Below are 22502 nucleotides of genomic sequence, written 5' to 3'. Positions count from 1 at the left end.
AAATTGAAGATAAGAGGGAAGAGGAGAGAGATCAGAGAATGTGACTGCCTCTCTTATACTGTTACTATCCTCTCACATGAAGGAATCCTTTTTGCTGGTCAGAATTAGATCCCTAGCAGCCACTAGCAGGTGGTTCCAGTAACACTCCCCCTTTCATTCAAATTGTAATTTATGTTTAACTAAAGTTTCAGTTAAAAGTTGATCTAAACTATATAGCCATAGACTTTATTTATAAAGATGATGTCCTCTAATCAGGCTAAATAGTGCTTCCCCCTCTCCAAGTCAAACCTCTTGAAGGAGTTTAAAAAAAAAAAAAAAGATTTGGATTCTAGAAACCTAACAGTCTAATCTTGGCTCTTAGACCACCAGTGTGACTTTGGACAAGTCACTTCATTCTTTCCAACTTCAGTAGACTTATTTGTAAAATGAGGAAGCTTATTTAGATGATCTCTAAGGTTCCTTTCAGCTCTATGTCTATTATTTTTTGGCTGATTGTACTGATCTTTTGATATTACTGAGTGTCATAATAGCTAGTTAGCTTAGGCGGGGGGAAAAAAAAGAGAAATCGGGGGCATTTAAAGAAATTGATAAAGGTAAGAGAAAAGAGAGAGAGAGTGAATTCTCATCTCCATGGAGAAGTTTATGGAGTTGGAATTGAACTCAAAAGACTAGTTTGCTTCATTCAAACAGTTCTATTGCAGTCATAAATGTATGATTGTTTGAATAAGCTGACTTCTTTAGTCTCAATTCTCTCCTTTTTGAAATGGAAGGTTTTTTTTTTTTTTTCATTTCCTTCCCTTTTTAGCATTTTCAAGCTAAGAGTGACTTTTGCATTTTATTTAAAATAACATTGACCAGGATTTGGTCCTTGGAATGGTTGTTGACCACTTGACCCATAGTATATCAGTTACTTATGTTTTGGGGAGTACAGCTATTAAGTACTGCAAATAAAAGTAGTGTATAGTCTTTGCTCTGTCATTTACTAGCATATCGCCTCTGTGAATAATTCTAAAAAAGAGCAATTGAAGTAGATCATTTCTAAGGTCTCTTCTGAATATATATGCTCTATGCTTCCCCCCCTCCCCACTATTGCTTATATTTTGAAGGACTTTTTACTTGAAAGAGGAATTACAGAAGGTAGGGTAGAACAACTGGGCTTAAAACACTAAGGTCCCTTGAAACTTAAGAATTCTTTGGCAGGATTTACACTGCTTTATTGGGTAGAAACTATGGAGTTCAGCAACTAGTTCCCAAGAATAAGTCCTTAAAATAGAAAACTATCTAATGGCATGTTCTTTCCTAGACCAGTCCTACCCTTCTTCCTTTCCTGGCATAACCTCCTTAGCCACTTTTAGGAGGCTTCTTCCAACCAATGTCATTGTCAATGGCCTGTCCAGGGACTTAGTCCTGAAGTCTGAATCTCCCCTCCCATTCCCCACTCCATTCCCCAGTTTATCTTTAAAAAGTTGATTTGAGAATGCCTTTTTTTGGTTGCTTGACAAGGAGTATCTTTAGCTCCAGTGGTTAGAATAGTATGGCTTGGTCCCAGGAGATTAATTAGAATTAATAGGTACAGAGGGGCATATTTTTGTTCTGTATAAGGAAAAACATGACAATTAAGAATTCTGGAAGTCACAAGTATTGGTATGTTTACCATCACAATGAGGTCTTCCAGGGGAGCCTGGATGTCCACTTGTCAGAGTTGTTGCAAGGAGATTTCTGTAAACTCAATCTAGAAGGTTCTTCCAACTCTGAAATCCATGATCTTCACCTCACAGTTTTATGAGAAGGGAAAGTATCGTGCAAATGGAAGCTAAAAAGAGAATTAAAGTTAAGAATTATGTGGTTTATCATCATATGTTCTTCTAGGGCCTAGGTTGGTAAATTTTCACTGTAAGTAACACTTGTATGTATAAGGGACATAAAAGAAATTAGATGGGAAATAGTCAATTAATAGCACTTTTCTTAATGAACGGCAACATGGTATAAAGGAAAGAATGGTAAACTAGGAGCAGATCTGACTGTGTCTCTAACTAGTTGTGTGACTTTGGGTAAGTCTCAGTGTGCTGTGCTTCAGTTTCCTTTTCTGTAAGCGGGTGTTAGTGGTAATGATCTCCAAGATCCCTTCAAACTAATCTTAAAATATTTTAAAATTCCAAGGGCAAACTCAGTGGCAGATGATGGTTGCCAATGTCTATACAGTGAATTGCGCCCCCTTGTGGTAAGCATATCTAGTCTCCATTTCTTCTTTTTTTCTTCTTACAGTTTTCTTACAATTATTTTTTTGGCTTAAATTGCAGTCCTTCATCCTTTCTGCTGTTTATTACAAAACTTTTTTTGAAAGTCTTTTTCCATTATAATTTTGGTGCAGAATTTGTTGATATAGAATTGAAGACTTTTTGGAGTTGGAAGAGACTTTGAAAGTCTTTCCAGCCCCCTCAATTTTCAGGTGAAGAATCTGAGACTCCAAAGGGTTAGTTACATGATTTGTGTAAGGTTATAGGTAGTTAGTGGAAGAACTAGGGCTCACCCCTAAGATCTGTTTATTTTAATTCGTGACTTTTTCTTGAATACCACACTTCTCTCAAAAATTTTGTAATTTGTCCTAAATGACCTCTGAAGTCTTTTGTTCTGACAAATAATTTTTTGGTGAATATTTTTGAAAATATAAACTGTAAATTTGATTTCAAAGTTTTATTTGTTTCTCTAAATCAGAGGTCCTCAAACTTTTTAAATAGGGGGCCAGTTCACTGTCCCCTCAGACTGTTGGAGGGCCAGACTATAGTGAAAACAAAAACTTTGTTTTGTGGGCCTTTAAATAAAGAAACTTCATAGCCCTGGGTGAGGGGGATAAATTTCCTCAGCTGCTACATCTGGTCCACTGGCCATAGTTTGAGGACCCCTGGGTCTAAGTGATCATCTAAAAGGAAAAAAAAATTTTCAATGCCCATTTTATCTTAGCCACCTATCTCCTTTTATGAATTTGAGGGAGGGGCAGGAATGGAGAGTTTTAAGGTAGAAAGGGATTAAGCATAAAACTGTTTTATTTGATAATCCACTTAAATCTGAGATATAAATTAAAGATGGCTAACAATAGCAGAGCAAGATTTCAAAGAAGAAGACAAAGCATTAGCTACAAGTTTACCACTTAGTTGATTAGACAGCACGAGTAATTTTTTTTGTTCACTTAATTTCATTTTATTCATTGACAAATGCCAGATTGGCACTGGATGACAAACTGTAGTTGTCTTTGTAAAATAGTTTTCAAATAGCACAGATCTTACTGTAAAACCAAAAATAAAATATTATAGAGGCTACAAAAGACAGACAGAATAAACATCCAATTTGGCCTCAGCAAACCCGAGTTCAAAAAACTTGGGGTCCAACTTTTAATACTTAATAAATTTGTGACTTTGAGTAAATTTGTTTAATTTCTTTAAGCTCCAGTTTTCTTATCTGTAAAATGAAATGATAATACTTTTACTTACTACCCTAATGTACTGTAAGAATCAAATGGCATATTGCAATAAAGTGATCCAAAAATTTAAATTGCTATTGCATTGTATTTATGAGCTCCATCAAGTCATTCTAGACATTTCTGTCCATGGAAGGGCACTCCTCTGTGCAGCCTGAGTTAGCATACCTCTGAGTTGTGTGTGTGTGTGTGTGTGTGTGTGTGTATGTGTGTGTGTGTGTTTTTAATAGATGGTGGTATTTATTGGATTATTGGATAGATGAAAATCCAATAATCCCTCATGTGCCCCACTATTATATGGAGGGAAAGGGCGGAGAGGGAAGAAGAAGGGAGGGAGTTGTGCTTGGGAAGCAGAATGAGAGTTTTCACAGTTCTGTTGAGCCACAGGATCATTGACCATGTGCCTGAGGAATATGTGGTGGGAAATAAGGTATAAGAAGACTAGAAAAGTAAAGGAGAGTATAATTAGGAAGGGCTTTGAACAAACAGAACATTTTACGTTTGATTTTTAGAGGCTCTGAGGAACCACTGAAGTTTATTGATTGGGGTAGGGATTGGGGAGGATGGATATGATCAAACTTGTGCCTTAGAAACATCACTATGGTGACTGAATGGAGAATGGATTGAAGTGGGAGAGACTTGTTGTTGCAGGCAGACCCCAAATGGGTTATTGCAATAGGCAAAGTAGTGTATTGGAGTGATGTTGCAAAGGAGAAATCAACAGGCCTTTGCAACAAGTTGAATATAGTATGGAAAATGACACCTCAGGTGCGAGACTGGGGAACTGGGAGAGTGGTGTTGCCTTCTGCTGTCATAGGAAAGTTAGGAAGTAGGAGGAAAAATAATTAAATTCAGTTTGTACAGAGTGGATAAGGAGGATAATTTGGTCATTAAACTATTATAGGGCCATCCTTTCCTTTTTTTGATGGGACAAGGATATCAGTAGAGCTTTGCGTTATTTGCTATTCCCTGCTTTCAATCTGACTGATCCATGTATTTTCCCCCCTACCATTCATACATTTTCCTCTGAAGACATTCTTTATATTACTTAACCTGCTTTATAGTCCTTGTTTTTAATGGGTGGTAGCCCACCATCTTTCTCTCCATTGCTCTTAGAATGACCCACAACTTCCAAAGGAATAGAGACTGTGATATTCCATTATTTGCAACCTTAAAACATTTCCAAAAAAGTTCATGTTAAAAAGTTGTAACTTTGTTTCATTGTTGTTATTGTTGTTTGTCCTTTGTTCTTGAAGAGAACCATGACATCAGGGAGAGGATGCCATGACATGCAAGTGAATTGGATTTAAGTGAGAGAGAAATGTGCAAGGTGACCTGCCTTATTTTCTCCTCCAGAGTCATCTGGGTCCAGTGGCCAGATATGATTAGCACAACTGGAGGTGGCCCTGCATGAAATGGAATATCTTGGCTTTTTAAAATTACAGTCTTTCAACAGGTCTCAGTTTGACTAACACTGTACTTGTTAGGGTCATTAAAAAACATTGTAACCTGGGTCTAGTAGTACATTCATGTAGTCCTGCTAATGGAAGACTGAGCTATAGAATCCCTTGTGCTCCGGAGATGTGAATCACAGTGTGCTCAGCTAATTGATTCTATGTTTGAATTAAGTTTGACATTAATTTGGTGAGTTCTCAGGGCCACCAGTTGCCCTGAGGAGGAATGAACTGGCCTAATGAAGTTTAGGAGGACCTGAGTTCAAATCTGGCTTCAGACACTTAACACTTAATTAGTTTACTAGCTGGACAAATCACTTAATCCCAATTGCCTCAAAAAATCTGTAAGTAATTCTTGCAATTCCAACCTGGACAATATAAGGGACCCAATGTTTTAAACATTGAACAATTTTTCAAAGGCAATCCAATGTCTTTTCATTCTCGTCATTTATTGGCCATTGGTTTATCATATAGTGTAAATTTTTAATTTCTGTCCAAGATATTACTGAGACAGTGTGGTACAGTAGAAAGGACAAAGCCTACCATTAACCCTTAATACCCCTATGACAGTAGGCAAGATATTTAACCTACTACTCTGTTTTGAATGTCCTTTGTTATGATGGCACATATCATTGGCAAATCTGTATCTTCTTATTTTATGGCTTAAACTCAGAGAGTTTTCAAGCAAAGTTTTTTTGTTACTGAGTTGCACAGAATTTTAAAATCGGAAGAGAATATAGAGCCCAACCCATATCTGAAAGAATCTCTGTTTTAACATGTAACAAATTATAACATTCAGCTTCTATTTGAAGACCTTCTGTGATATACAACCCATCAGTTCCAAAGTAGTCCATTCCACTTTAGTGTAGAAATTTTTGTCTTTGCAACTTCTACCTTTTGCTTTTGATTCTGCCCTCTGGGCCAAACAGAACAGGTATAATCTTTTTCATATTATAGAAATATTTGAAGAACACATCTTTACATATTGAGTTTGTAATCCATCAAACTCCCACATCTTTTTTCTAAATATATAGCTGTTTGGCCAAGTCTCTTCCAATCCTGTATTTGTACTGTTAATTTTTTGAACTTGAGGATGACTTTACATTTGTGTTTGTTGAATTTCATTTTCTTAGATGTAGCTTCGTTTTCTAATGATCTAAGCTAATGCTGGCATTTGGTGTATAAGACATTTGTCTCAGTTTTATGTCTACTAAGAATTTGATAAAAATGCAGTGTACATATTTATCCAAATCATCAATAAAAATGTTAAATAGGACACAATAAAATGGGATACTCCATTAGCTGCCTCCTGCCATATTGAGATGGAAACATTAATGATTACTTTTTGAATACAGACATTTAGCAAAGTCTGAATCTTTCTAGTTATATTATCCTCTAGTTTATATTTCCATCTTTTCCAGACTAATGTAAGCTTACTTTATCAAATGCTTTTCTAAAATCTAAGTAATTATTGTAATTGATCAGGGGGAAAGAGTTAATGAAAATCTTAATACAAAAACTTTTTTCCCCCTCCATGCTGCTTGCATTGGAGAAATTTTGTGTCTTAATATCTTTTACCATGCTCTTTTGTAAGACTTTATAAATAAATTTATATTCTAAATTCATATTTCTCCATAATTCTCTACCTTGATAAAAGATATCCAGATTTTGCCAGCTGATTGTTTTTGGGTCCTTTTTGTTTCCTTATAAGTAGTTTGTTTATAAATGTTTAATATGCTTAGGAAATGATGATATAAGTCTCTTAAAAATCATTATTAACTTTTTTTTTTTAAGCTTGCTGATTGGATTTCTATCAAATTGGAGTTGTATCAACTGTATGCCATATTTTCTCATTTTTATTCTTCTAATACTGGTATTGATTTTTGTTCTTTGTTCTAAGTCTGTTACCAAACTGTAAACATGCCTGATTTGCAAATAATATCTACATCACTAACTAGTCTTTTTTCCTCCCTATTGAAACATAACCTACTTTTGTGGTGTTACTTGGTTCTTACTATGTCCAACACTTCTTTCTTGGTGCAGAGTTTCATTGAAGTCTATTTCTCACTTCTGAACTGTATTGCTAAAGTATTTTTTTACCATCTTCTAGCTTGAATTGAAAGCACAAAGTATCAGAATATATGTTGATTTCCATTGAAAGGGCCTTTTCCAAGTTCCTTGAATTTCTCTGCTGCCTCATCTACAACAGATGTTAGTACCTAAGTGACAGTTATTTTTACAGTTTTCTCTTATAAATGCCTATCATGTGCTCTACAGTGTGTGATCACCAAGTATCTCAGTAAATGATGTTTCTTGTTGCTCTTGGATTCACAGCATTGTCTATTCTTTCCATTTTGGTTCCATTCTTTCCTAAGATTTGCTTTTTCTTTAGTTTCTTTCATTTATAGTAAGGATGTCAAGATTTATTTGATTCACTTCTTTGTGTTTTATATTTATTTCTTGGACATTGCAGCAGGACTACCAACAGCTAAATTGATGCTGAGATGATCTAAAAATCACATAATTCTTAGCTTACATTGACTTTTCTTTGGCCATTCTATCATTCTCACTGTAGAAACAGAAGGGGGCAACATAGGTGAAGACCATTTTATGTTTTCCTTTGTTCCATGATTTGCCATGGCCTATAAGCCTTTCCAAATCTAGCCAAATCGATCTTTGAAAAATATGGTTATCCAATGCTGTTTGTATGAAGCTCTCTTAGAAACTATTTTTAACAAATTTTATTGTTGTTGTTGTTGTTTTTTTTTTTAAGGTATCTTGCAATATATTCAGAACTCTCCCTCCTAGTGACAGCAATGAATTTGATCCAGAAGAAGATGAACCTACCCTTGAGGCATCATGGCCACATTTACAGGTATTTCATTTCATGAAAAGCTGTAGGAGCAGTTTCATTATTTCATTAGTTGATGAACATCAGATTCTTTTCAGTTTTTATTCACCATGATATGAAATTACTAGTAGTTCACTTAACAAATAGCTAATTATTTACTTGTTCATCACTTTTAATAGGATTTCTAAGAAAATAAAACGAAATTTTCTGTTTTCTTTTTAGGACTTTAGTTTGAAATTTTTTGTTCTTGCAGAGTGAGTCAAAAATCTTTTTGCTCCTGTACCTTCTAAGCATTTTCATATTGTAGATTGTAAGCATTTTAAAGTGATCCAGCAGGATACACCAGAGCCTCAAACTAGAATAAAACGATTTTTTATATTAACACTTATTGAACATGATGTATTCATTAAATTTTACAAGTCATAAAAAACATTTTACATAGGTGTGCCAGGATTATTACCTAACTCTGTGTAGGGTTTTCATCATAAAGAAATTTGCTTTTTGGGATCTCTTAAGTTGTTTTTTTTTTAAAGATCCTGATAGTATATCTTTTATATTCTCACTAGAAAGAGGAACAATTGAGTGCAGTGAGATATATGAATGATCCTTCATTTTTTGTATCAGTTGGAGAGTGTTTCCCAATCTTTTTTAGTCTGCCATATTAAAGCTTAATCATTGTCTTCCGCATCCCCCTTTTATTCTCTTTCACACTCTCCAAGATAACATTTTTCCACATTATATATTAATCTGCTTCCCTTTCACCATGTTTTTTTTTTTTTTTTTTTTTTTTTTTTTTGTGGCATAAGGAAATCAAAGATGGCATTAAGACACCTTCAAAATGACCTCTAAAGTCTTGATATGTTGTTTGAGAAATATTTTAAAAGAATTTTGCTGCTTTTAATTTCATAAAGTTTTACATAAACTTACACAACTGTCTCTTTTAAACAAGTTTCATAATTTTTGCAAAAATTCAACCATGCTATTTTCCCTGTCATATACCAATTACAGAGAGATATCCTTTGGACTTCCTCTCTTTTCCATATGTTCCTCCTGAATTATGAAGAAACCCCCAAATGGGATATATGCTATGTGTGTATTAGAGGCTTGGGGTGGTACTAATTTCTTTTTTTTTTTTTGGCCAAGCCTGAGTCTTGTATTTCATATTGCTCTCCTATTTTACTTATTTTCGAAAGAACTTCTTTAAAAGGGTAATCCTCTGGGAAAAATCTCGATTGCAGATTTAGAACTAGAAAGGACTTTAGAGAAAAGAACTCATTTAGTTCTCCCACTCCATTTTCTGGATTAAGAAACAGGCCCAGGGAATATAAATATTTTATCCAATATCCCATGGCCATTAAGAAGAACTAAGGTTGGAAATGAATTTCTCTAATTCGACACCAAGCTCTTTTTATTGCATTGAAGTGTGAAACTTTATTTTATAGCTTTTTCTTTTTACAGAGAAGTCCTAGGTGTTTCTATTATTCAGCTTTTTAAATATTTCTCTGAATTAATGACTTCAAAATCATTTTCATCCTTTCCATTTTTGATGCAAGTTCACAAATGACTGAGCCAACACTGCACTCTAATGTGTTGACAGAGGGAGAGAGGGAGGAAGGGAGGGAGGGAGGGAGGGAGGGAGAGAGAGAGAGAGAGAGAGAGAGAGAGAGAGAGAGGAGAGAAGAGAGAGAGATTTCTTTTTTTTGGCCAGGTAGTTTGCACTCTGTGTGTGTGTGTGTGTGTGTGTGTGTGTGTGTGTGTGTTTTCTTTCATTCTCTTCCCTCCTGTCTTCCATGTCCCAAGAAGAGAGATTAAGGTTTTACAAATTAGATTCTTGTGCTAAAATAGTGCTTACCATTTCAAAATAGTAGGACATTTTTTGAATGACTTCTTATAGTGAAGGGAGCACTTTCTAGTTCAGATTTGAAGTTAAGAATAAGAGTCTTTTTCTAAGATTGACATGAAATATTCGTGTGGTACCTTGAAAACATTTATTTTTTGGTTCCATCTTCTGTCTGAAAATATGCTTTGCCTTTGGAGGTTCTTAGGCAAAATTTGTTGCTTAAGTGCAAACTACTTTTTTGTATGTATTAATAAATATAACCAAGCTTTCACCAAATTATTAAAAATCATAATTAATTTCTGAGAACCAGAGGGCAGAAATAATGCATTCCCAATTATACTGAAATCCTTACCATCCAGTGAGTAAATATTGCAAAATGAGAGCATGTATTCTCTTTGTAGGAGTTGGCAAACGATGAAACTGTCTTTATTAGGGTCATTTGAACAGGCTCACTTATTTTTGCATAATTAATAGTTGTTCAAAGATTATAGTATAATGAATCAAAGAATGTTTTCTTCCTTTGAAGTGTTGAGACCTAGAGGCATTTTTTTTTTAATAATACTAGCATGACAACATCAGGACAAAAAAGCATAGATTTACTGGGGCGGGGGTGGCAGAAGAAAACTTAGGAAATCTCTTAATTAAAAAATATGAAATAGGGGAAAATTGGGTTTTATTACCAGGGTAAAATAAGACTTCTGTGTGCATATATTAGAACTAATATTTAAGTCTTTTACTACACAACATTACAAGTTGCTATAAAATCCCCTCCGCATTTCTAGGTCAGGATTATGGACTAATATTACTGCTCTAGTCATTTTGTGAAAGGGGAGCTGGAATCATGGTGGTTGTATGTGTGTGTATAGGTTTTGACTTAACAAAGTCAATACAGATATTGTAGTAGTTAAACTCCTTAATCCCATTTATTGTGTATGTCTCAGATCCCTCACAGTTATCAGAGCAACTTTGTGAGAAAAGTTGATTTAATGTCACTTCTGTACTAGTGAGAACACCAGTGATAAGAAAGGCAGAAATGATGTGATCAGCTTCCAGCATATCTGGGCTTCTAAAACAATCCAATTTTAGTTCATTCATTGTGCTTTGCTACTTTATTTATTTATTTATTTTTTTTAGTATATCTTATTTTAGAACTCACTGTCTTCTGTTTGTTGCAGCTTGTATATGAATTTTTCATACGATTTTTGGAAAGCCAAGAATTCCAACCCAGCATTGCCAAAAAATACATAGATCAGAAATTTGTATTACAGGTAAGAAAACTGTTTAAACTGACTAAATTGTGTTTTAATGCTTTGATGTTTAATTTAGCATGGATAAATGTTGGTCAAAATTTTGTTCAGGATCACCAGATAGATACCAAGTATTTAATTCCACCTCAGTATATACATACATACACACAAGTCAATTTCCATTGTATTCTAATATAGCGAGGCATCTCTTTTAACTCACTGCATTGGAAGTTAGTAACAGTGGAAAATGCAAATCCCTGGGTTTTTCCTATTTTCTTTTATGAGTAGTTTAATTTCTCGTGTATAGCTCTTGTCTCTTGTGAACCTTTGTTATTTTAAAACCTATTATTTATATAGGAATTCCTAAGGTGCTCTTGTAAGGGTTTCTTGAAACTGAACATTTAATCCACAGGATTTGATTACAAAGCATAAATAAAATGTCTTAAATAATAGGAATCAAAACTTTTGCTGAACCTTACGTTTCTTTTATGAATTTTTATAATTCATGATTTTATGATTTTATAATTTTTTTTCTTTTAGAAAGCAGCAAACCTCCCTTTTAGGAAGCAATATTATAAACCTTTGGCAGTTTTCTTAGGGGAATTAACTTACTTTGACAGTTAGAAATCTTGAATTGCAAAACTACATAATACTGTATAAATTATGATGACCAAGTTTGGCTCTAAAGAAGAGTTATGTAAATCTAGAGATGGGGAGCTATAGGTATGAGATAATGTATATATACTATCCCATGTTCAGTGTGTCTGTTGGCTTTGCTGAAATTTTTTTTCCTGTCTTAATCCTCATTACAGTAGAATAATACTTATTACAATACAATAGGTGGGGAGAAATGGGGGATATATTTGGAAACAAGTATGACATTAAATGAAATTTTAGATTGCATTTTTGCAGACTTTGGGGGCTAGATCCCATAACTTATAGGCCTTTTCTTCCTATTTATTCTTATCTTGGGACTCTTTACAGTTCTGGGCCAGTTATTTTACTTTAGACCCCTGATTAAGGAACAGTGTCTTTTCATTTATAAATAATTTTCACCTTTTGGAAAAAAGGACAGATTGGATACAGTATTTAGGAAAGAACAAATAACCTTCAGTATAAAGCAACAGAATTTCATATGTACAGACTTTGATAACAATTAACAAATACTTGTAAGCATCTCTTATGTCAGGCTCGAAGGACAAAAATGCAGAGAATGAAACAATCCCTATTTTTGAGGAGCTTCTAGTCTCTCAAGGGGTGCTTGTGTGTGTGTGTGTGTGTGTGTGTGTGTGTGTGTGTGTGTGTGTGTGTGTAATAAATGGCATAAAGTAAATGAAAATACTTTCAAAGTAGTTAAATATAAGGTAATTTGGGAGGAAAGGCACTTGCATTTGGAGAGATCAGAAATGTTTTATGTAGAAAATAGTGCTAAAATTGTATCTTAAAGATCTTATAAAGGAAGAGAAAGACTCTATAAGATGAAGATAAAGAGGGAGTGCATTCTAAGCATGAGTATTGAGTCCTGCAAAGGCACCAATACAGAAAATATTTGTCTAGATTACTTAGTGGGTGGAAGTTGGCAGTGGAATGGCTATGAGTAATGGCTAAGAAGATGGGAAAGATGTTGGAATCAAGTTGCTTAGAGTTTTAACAGCTAAACAGTAAAGTTTCTATTTTATCTTAGTCACAGTAGGAAGCCATTGGAGTTGATTGAGTAGGAAAGGCACATGGTCAAATTTTTACTTAAAATTATTTTGGCAGTAATATGTAGGATAAATTGATTGGTGAGAAGTTTAAGGCAGGGAGTCTGCTGCACTTATCTAAATAAGATGTGATGAGGACATGAATTAAAGTGGTAGCTGCATGAGGAGAGAGAAGGGGTTAGAGATGACATATTATAAAGATAGAAGTGATAAAACTTAGTAATTTATTAGATGTAGTTGGTGAGGGAGATTAGGGAGCTGAGGAGCATGCTGAGTTGTGGACATAGGAGAATGGAAAAATGGTAGTGCTTTTGATTAGATGTGGAGGAAAGGAGAGTTTTGGAAAAAAGATAATGAGTTTAGTTTTAGACATATTGAGTTTGATTTACTTATTCTCTGAGCCACAGTTTCTTCTTTTGTAAAATGGTGATCATATTACTTAGTTCACTGCTGTGGTATTGCAGTCCCACTTTGAAACATACTACTTGGCTTGGTAACTTTGGAAGCCCTTTAACCTCTTTTGTACTTTTGTACAATACTTTAAAACTTAAAAGTTGAGGATAATTGCTATTCTTCATTGATAGGAGTTTCTGTCTTGAGGTTTCTATATGAATGAATTCATAGGTCTAGACCCCAAAACCAAAGTAATTTTCTAAGTGTGCTTGTGTCACACAAACAAACTTTTCTGGTGCTGACCTGAAAGAGGTCGTTCACTCATCAAGGAAAAAGCTAGAATCTTTTTTGAAAAACAGTTTAACAAAGAATCAAGGCTCAGTGTTAATATACTACTTCTGCATGCAGGGTTTTCCTCCCAAATAGTAAAATAAATAAAATAACTATGTTTATAATGCAAACATGGCTATTGATTTCCCATGACCATTTACTAAACAAGCTTTGTATTAGATTCTATTGCAAAGTATTATGTTAGTCCTTTAAGGAGATAAAAAGATAAACAGGGAGTATCTATCTTTTTTTTTTTAATTTAAATTTTATTTTATTTAATAATAACTTTGTATTGACAGAATCCATGCCAGGGTAATTTTTTACAACATTATCCCTTGCACTCGCTTATGTTTCGTTTTTTTTCCCCTCCCTCCCTCCACCCCCCCCCCCCCCCCCCCCCAAGATGGCAAGCAGTCCTATATATGTTAAATATGTTGCAGTATATCCTAGATACAATACATATTTGCAGAACCGAACAGTTCTCCTGTTGCACAGGGAGAATTGGATTCAGAAGGTAAAAATAACTCGGGAAGAAAATCAAAAATGCAAATAGTTCACATTCGTTTCCCAGTGTTCCTTCTCTGGGTGTAGCTGTCTCTGTCCATCATTTATCCATTGAAACTCAGTTAGGTCTCTTTGTCATAGAAATCCACTTCCATCAGAATACATCCTCATACAATATTGTTGTCGAAGTGTATAATGATCTCCTGGTTCTGCTCATCTCACTTAGCATCAGTCCATGTAGGTCTCTCCAAGCCTCTCTGTATTCATCCTGCTGGTCATTCCTTACAGAGCAATAATATTCCATAACATTCATATACCACAATTTACCAAGCTATTCTCCAATTGATGGGCATCCATTCATTTTCCAGTTTCTAGCCACTACAAACAGGGCTGCTACAAACATTTTGGCACATACAGTAAACCCTATCTTTAATAAGTACATTTACCCAAATAATTTTTAATACATGGTTAAATATATAGAATAAATATAGAAGAAAAGTGAACAAAGGACTTCGAAGGTTTAGAAAATTTTCCTACTGTGGCATGGGACATTTCATTTGAATTCAAAAAATATTTAGTGCTTCAAAATTTGTACATACAAAATCTGTGCATGTAGCACAGATCAGAGGTCTCAGGGAAGAAGATAGCTGAATGAGAAGATGAAGGAAAACCTCCAAGTAACATTGGAATTTTGGGCCTTGAAAAATGGAGAGAATTTCAGTTGTATTTTTTGTTTAAAAATATCATGTATGAATTTATGTATTACTTTATTCTGTATTTATTTAAATGATACAGGTTAGTACATTTTTTTTTTTTTTTAAATCACTGGGAGTTTAGTATTTCTAAAGACTGGCTTCTTTGAGTCTACAAGTCTAGAATGCTAGTGGTTGCTACGAGACATACTGCTCAAATGTCTCCATAAGCATATCTGCTGCTATGGATTGCTATTTAGTAATTTGTACTTCACATTGAAAGTTATATTTAGCAAAAAGGTGCCATAATTATCATGCAAATTATGCAAGTCACTTAGCTTATCCTTAAAAGTGACCTTTTATCATTATGTTTTAAAACCTCAAAATATATTGGATAAAACAGAAATCAACAGATTGGATTTCAGAGTCTAGCTTGAAATGGGTCATAAAGAATCTTAAATTTCAACTTTAAAGAAGTGTTTTCAAAACCATTCTATACGTATTAAAATATTTTGCCTTTTCTCCCTCAAAACAGTTTTACCTAGAACAGTGATTTTCAAAAAGAGATCCTTTAATAGGTCTAAGCAGTCAAAACTTTTCTTTATATTTTGTTGTTCAGTTGTATCTGACTCTGCATGACTCCATTTGAGGTTTTCTTGGCAAAGAAACTAGAGTGATTTGCCATTTTCTTCTCCAACTTAATTTACAGATGAGGAATTGAGACAGATAAGATTAAGTGACTTGTACAGGATCACACAGCCATTATGTGTCTGAGGCTGTATTTAAACTTTGAAAGATGTGTTGGAATCCTTACAAAGTGTTAAGTCATTAGAATTGATAGAGACAATAATTATCTAATTTAGCATGGTTCAGTATGATTGATCTGATCCTACAAGGAGGTGTTATGGGCCAGAACGTGAAACAAGGTACTAAGTGGAATTGAGGAGACAATGTTTAAATCTAGTTTAGAATTGATTTAATCCTAACAACAAATAATGGTTTCCCATTGATATAATGATTGGTGTGTACTCAGTGTACAGCATATAAGCAAGAAGCTCTCAGGGCCAGACTAGAAGCCCACTCTTGGAGGTGGAGACAGATCCATTCCATATTCCATCTTTGTGCTGGCTGGAGACATTCGGAGGGAGCTAGGGGCTGAAGCTGAAGATTTTGAAGGACACAATAAAGGACTGGATTTTAACTCCTGGCTGCATTTGAAGTGATTATTACTTTGAACTGAAACTAAGGCTGCCTCCAGAAACCTCCTCAAGAAACTGGCTCCCAGAGAGAACCATCATATAGTATAAAAAAAGAAGAGAACACCACAAAGATGAATCTTCCTGATTCCAAGCCTCAGTGTTCTATCTATTGTCCTACCTACCTATTATACTAAATGTTTTCATTTGAAATATGGCAACCATCAAGAAATATAACTCACATAAACAAAAGTTTTTGATGGGGTGGAACTACTCAATAATTTCTAAGAGCATAAAGGGGCCCTAGAACAAATAAAAGATTAGTAGATTCGTATATGGAACTCATTAAATAATTATTACCAGTTAAACAAACTGATTTCCTCTACTCTGCCCACAAAAGCAAAACCCACCAAATCCCCTTCATCCTTGTTCCAATTGCAAGAAAGTAAGAAAGGAGGGAAGGAAGATAGAAATATGAATGTGAAGTATTGTAGATTTGGGGATTTTGTAGACAATTTAGTCCAATCCTCTTTCATTTTTACAGAGGCATCTAATATAGTAGAAAAGGTACTTTGGCCTCAAGTCAGGAAGACCTGAGTTTAAAAGACATTTTAAAATGGGGATAATTGTTGAGGATAAAGTAAGACAATATTTGTAAAGCTCTTTGTAAATCTTCATGTACTATCTCAGTGTTAGCTCTTATTAAGTAAATTTTTATTGATGTCTTTTTTTACATCAACTTAATTTCGTCCAATATACTACTTCTTTCCTTTCCCAGAGAGCCATCTCATGTAACAGAGTATTTTATAAAGACAAAAGAATAAGAAGTGTAGAAACAATCAGTAGAACTAATCATTACATTGAAAAGTTTGAAAATGAAAAAGTGTGCCATACTTGTGAACCTCATCTCTCTGCTAAGAGATGGGTGGTGGGGAGAGAAGGGGAGTGTTGTTTTCTTTTATCTCTTCCTTCTAGCTGTGCCTCTTCTTTATGTCTACTTGGATCAAGTAGGGTAAATTTATTCCCTTTTCTATGGCATGGGTCTTCAAATACCTGAAGGCAGCAATCATAGCATCCCCCTCCCCATTAATGTCTTTCCTCCTTGAAGCTAATCATGCCTTCAACTTATCTTCATATGGTATAATCTTCCATCTATTTTGTTCTGCTTTAAAACACAATCTCCAGCTTATTATCTTAGGGTATTTTTTTTTTTTTTTTTTTTTTTTGTTGTTGTTGTTGTTGTTTGTTTTGTTTTTTGTTTTTTAGACTTGAGGTAAAGAAAAAAAAAATTTTTTTAACAGTTTGGATACCTGAGGTTCTTCCTAACTCCAGCTATATGATGATGTTAGTAATAATAAAATGAAGAAAATTCACATTTGCATACCATTTTTTTGTCACCAAATATTTTTTCTCACATCCAAATTTTTGTCTATGTATGGGAGGAGACAGAATCCTTCTATAATTTCTTTTGGTAAATGAACCCCTGTTGAGGTTAGCACTTAATTCATGTTAGCAATTTTTTTTTTTTTTAAATAATCTGTAGGTTTAGGGAGTTGCCTGAGGCTCTCCGAGAGTGTAAATGATTTGCCCAAGATCACATGTCCAGGATGGATCAGAGGCTTTCCTAGTCCCAAGGCCAGCTCTATCCCCTCTGCCTCATATTATCATCTACACCTTATAGAAAGGGAAACTGAAACTCCAAGTGATTAAATAACCAGTAAATGTCAGAGTTGGGGTTTACTCTTCATTTTCCTTTGTGGTTTCTGTACCAGCAGCTTCCCAACCTCATTATACATTTATCTGCTTTGCTATAGATATAATCTTTGTGAAACCAGTGCGTATTTTTTTCATCTATCTTTGTATTCCCCTTGTTGCTTTGTAATCCAGTAGGTGCTAAAAATAATTATTTGTTTATTGAATGACTATAACTTCTAGAATTAAATATTTGTGGTTATGAATCTAATCAATCTCCCCTGTCCCCCCCTTTATGTGTGTTTTCATGTGTGACAGAAGCTTATTGGAGCATATATACTAGCTAATTAGGGGAGCTAAGGATTGATTTTAATTGTTTTTGACCTTATTTGGTATAAATTGTTTTCTCTTTATTAACTAATTTAAAATATTATTTTAATAATAAGATTTATTCAAAGACAACATTTATTTGAGTAATTAATGTTGTGCAAACACTATGTATGGACTAGCATTTAGGACTCCTCCATGAAGATTTACAGACATTAATAGAAAAAGATTCCATACTTTTTTGTTTTCCTTTTTTAAAAGTTTAATTCAGTTGAACAAGTATGCGTAATCACCTATTCTTTTATGCAAGAGGCTCTGTGCTCTGTCAGACATAACAAAGACATAACAAAATAGCCTGTGCCCTAACATTCTATTGGTGGGGAGGGAATGACACATGTAGTAAAAATTACATAAGTAAATACATTATATTGTTGTTTGTCCTTCATTTTCAAAGGGAACCAGTGACATCATGGGCGGGCTGTGTCTTGACTTGCATGTAAATTGGATTTAAGTGAGGCAGAGTTGCACAGAGTCATCAGTCTTACTCTTTCTTCCTGAGTTATTGTGACAGGACAAAAGTCAAGAAGACTGGCAGTGACTTGGAAGACAGTGGTCTCTGATGCCTGACCAAATTCTTAAGAGCTCCCATTCTGCTAGGGAAAGTCTTCAAATGCTTGCAGTAGACATTACCCTAACTCACCAACAGGTTGGAGGCCTCTCAGTTACCTTTAACTTGATTTAGCCCATCTGTTCAGAAGATTTACCAAGGTGTGGCTGCTGTGCATGTTACAGCTTCTTGAAACCACAGGTTTGAGTTGAATGAATCAGGTGGACATCTAAGGTAGAAGAACAGCCCTGAAAAAAATTTCAGCAAGGAGTCACACTAGAGGTGCTAGTTCCCAAATATCCCATGCACTTCAAATATATAGAATATATGCAAATAAAATTTACATAAAAAATTTAATATAAAGGCTGTTTATTAGCAATTGATCAGAATTCCCTGAGGCTAAAATAGAAAAATAAGAATTGAAATAGAAATACAAGAGGGACGAGGTATATGTAGTTGAAAGTGTGTATGCAGAGTTGTGGTGCTCAGAGAAGACAGGTTACATCTCAGAATCATAGGGATCCTGAGAAGAGGAGACTTGTCTCATTTAAGGTAGCTGAGGTAATGTTGATTTGATGCTTAATCCTTGGAGAAGTTACAGAAGTGTGGCAGCAAAGCAGATGTCCAATCTTAGGTCTTCTCTGATGGTCAAGGCAGGGGAAAATGGAGTCTCTGGTAATTTTTTTAAACATTCAAGTGATAGATTTCTTTTGTAGTAGATAGTAGCTGAAGGCTTTGATTCTATCTCATTTTCACTTTAGATTTATTCTGTTAGATTCAGAACAAGTTTTTTTTTTTTTTTTTTTTTTACTGAACTCTTCACCTTGTTTTAGGAAGATTGACTTCTGAATTAATGTCAATCTTAAGTTAACACGTTGATAGAACATCCTATTCTGTATTCACCTTGGGCGCTTAATTATAATTTTAGTTTAACAATTTGTTATTGCTAGTCGTTTTTTAGTCATTTCTTGCAAAGATATTGGAGTGGCTTGCCATTTTCTTCTTCAGCTTATTTTATAAATGATCAAACTGAGGTAAACAGAGTTACCCAGCTAGTAACTGGGTAATGGATTTGAACTATAGAAGATGAATCTTCCTGATTCCAGGCCAGGCACTTTTATCCACTATGCCACCTTGCTGGCCCTGGTTTGATAGTAAACTATTAACCATATTTCTAGTTTTAAACAAATTAAATTACTTTTCTCATTTCTTTGTTGTAAGTATGTGTATGTAGATATAGTTATTTTGTTTCATGTACCATGATTCTGCCTTTATTTTTTCCATATGATTGATACATAATTTTGGCTTTGGCAATTACTACAACTTTTGAAACTTTACCTTCTTTGGGTCATTTTCTTTGTCTTTTAGTTGAGGATTTTGGAATAATGTTACAAAGTTTTCAGTCTTGATTCTTTTATCTTTGTCTCTTATTTATATTAAAAAGTAAACGGTACATTTTGTTAATTCTTTTTTTGCATCTGATTAACACTATGATTCATTTTTAAATTTTATTTTTTTTTAATTGTAAATTTTTTAAAAAAGCATCTTTTCATAAGACTAAAGGAAAGTACCCTGTATTCTATTTTTTGAGGATCTAATGCAGCCATTAGTTAGTTATTATGTTTTCATGAAATGGCTTCAAGATTAATCATATGCAACTACAGTTGATTCAAGCTTTATAACCTTTTTCCCCCCTTCCCATATGCTGGTTGTGAATTACTCATGAAACTGTTTTACAAGACCTAAAATAGAAACAGAACCAAAAATAATGGGGGGAGAAATCCATTCTTTTTGTTAATGAATAATATAATAAGCTATATGAGTGTGTAGCAGAGTATACAAATCATAGAGCAAAAGATGAGACTAAAATAACATATTTGCCCTTTGAGTGTTTTTCATCTTTGGCCAATAGTATTTCAGACTTTGTGAACATTGCTTTGTTGCTTAGCTTGATATTTGAAGATGCTGTGGCTAATAATTATTTATCACCTGTGTGTGTTTGTGTGAAAGAGAATAATGCTTGTTCCTTTTCCCATTTGCTTGTTTTTAAATAATTTGTGTAACCATTTGATGTCTATGGCATTGTCACTACTTCACCAAAAATCAAATCTTCCTGTTTTATTGCCTTCTGCCAAGGTAGTCTTTTCACGTATTCTATAATTATGCCATATCATGTGCTATTAACTGTTTTTTCCTAGCCATTCTACATGTAAGAGAATGAAAATTTCTTTAATAATTTACTCTAACCTAAAATATCCTGTCAAGTCAGTGAGATAAAACCATTGCATTCATACAGGAACTGAAATTTTATTAGGGTTACCAGCTTGTGCCTTGCTAGGATAGTCTCAGACCCTGAAATTTTGGCCTGCCCCAACCTGATATTTAGATTTCTGAACATTTTGACCATTTTGTATTTAGGGGTTGGGAGAGTGGGCCCCTTATTGGGTTGGAATGGTCAAAAAAATGTAATCATGTTATTGCCAAACTGGTGATGAAGTCTTCTGCACAAATTAAGTTTGTTTCCAGATTATAGACAAAAAACTTCAAATATGTTAGTCTCAGAGTATTCAAAGAATTTCATTGGTTACATTAAAAATAGGCAGCAACCTGAGTCTGAACTAGAAGCCTTGGGTTCATATCTTGATTTTGATATTTTAAACCTCTTTGTGACCCAAGTTAAGTTCACTTTTCTGGGTGATTTTAACTAGGTTTTCATCATCTGTGTAACTCTGAATCCTATGATTTTATGAAGATTCAGTGATACTCCCTTAGAAGTAATGTGTCCTTTTTGTTTGTTACTTTTGATTATTTTATTTGCCTGAAGTCTTTCTCAGAAAGATATACCGTTTAGTACTTTTTAAGGATGATGGCATAGATTTTTATTTTAATTTTAAAAATAAAATTATTTTCACATTTTATTTTTAATAGACATGCAAAGATAGTTTTCTTTTCTTTTTTTTTTTTTAAACTTTTTATTGACAGAATCCATGCCAGGGTAATTTTTTACAGCATTATCTCTTGCACTCACTTCTGTTCTGTTTTTTCCCCTCCCTTCCTCTACCCCCTCCCCCAGATGGCAAGCAGTCCTATACATGTTAAATGGGTTACAATATATCCTAGATACAATATATGTGTGCAGAACCAAACAGTTCTCTTGTTGCACAGGGAGAATTGGATTCAGAAGGTATAAATAACCCGGGAAGAAAAACAAAAATGCAAGCAGTTTATATTCATTTCCCCGTGTTCTTTCTTTGAGTGTAGCTGCTCTGTCCATCTTTGATCAACTGAAACTGAATTAGCTCTCTTTATCGAAGAGATCCACTTCCATCAGAATACATCCTCAAACAATATCATTGTTGAGGTATATAATGATCTCCTGGTTCTGCTCATTTCACTTAGCATCAGTTCATGTAAGTCTCACCAGTCCTCTCTGTATACATCCTGCTGGTCATTTCTTACAAAACAATAATATTCCATAACATTCATATACCATAATTTACTCAATCATTCTTCAGTTGATGGGCATCCATTCATTTTCAGCTTTTAGCCACTACAAACAGGGCTGCCACAAACATCTTGGCATGTACAGGTCCCTTTCCCTTCTTTAATATCTCTTTGGGGTCAAAGATAGTTTTCAACATTCACCCTTGCAAAACCCTGTGTTCCAAGTTTTTCTTCCTCCTTTCCTCTTACTCCCTTCCCTAGGCAGCAAGCAATTCAATATATGTTAAACATGCAATTTTTCTATATATAATTCTACATCTATCATTGCTATACAAGAAAAATCATTAAAAAGGAAAAAATGAGAAAGAAAGAAAAAAGCAAGCAAACAACTACAAAAAAGGTGCTAAGTACTATGTTGTGATCTACCTTCCGTCCCCAGACAGTTTTTTGGGGGATGAAATGGCTCTTCCATTGGAATTGGCCTGAAGGTGGCATAGATTTTATGCATAATGATTCTACTTGTCAGCATTTCCCAAGATTAAATAGTGCATAAATTTTTATTTATTGTTAAATAACATATGTCTGTGTGTTTTCTACAATAGCTTTTGGAACTATTTGACAGTGAAGATCCTCGAGAGCGAGACTACCTAAAAACAGTCTTACACAGAATTTATGGCAAGTTTCTTGGTCTTAGAGCATTTATCCGAAAACAGATTAACAATATTTTTCTACGGTAAGTAGTGAGGG

General features: G+C 34.3%; 1 protein-coding gene across 7 annotated transcripts in view; it reads left to right on the top strand.

Annotated features, from left to right (window-relative positions):
- PPP2R5E (protein phosphatase 2 regulatory subunit B'epsilon) overlaps positions 1-22502 on the top strand; it is a 170646-nt gene that overhangs the window by 124144 nt on the left and 24000 nt on the right. For all 7 annotated transcript variants that reach the window (XM_051977800.1, XM_051977794.1, XM_051977799.1 and 4 more), the window contains 3 exons: positions 7703-7804; positions 10796-10888; positions 22358-22488. In XM_051977800.1, coding sequence (XP_051833760.1) covers positions 7703-7804; positions 10796-10888; positions 22358-22488 — 326 coding nt within the window. The remainder of the gene's footprint in view (positions 1-7702; positions 7805-10795; positions 10889-22357; positions 22489-22502) is intronic.

The sequence above is a fragment of the Antechinus flavipes genome, chromosome 2 (assembly GCF_016432865.1).
Source record: "Antechinus flavipes isolate AdamAnt ecotype Samford, QLD, Australia chromosome 2, AdamAnt_v2, whole genome shotgun sequence".
Lineage (NCBI taxonomy): Eukaryota > Metazoa > Chordata > Mammalia > Dasyuromorphia > Dasyuridae > Antechinus > Antechinus flavipes.
Note: the sequence above shows the minus strand (reverse complement) of the source record. Positions and strands in the feature narration are given on the sequence as shown.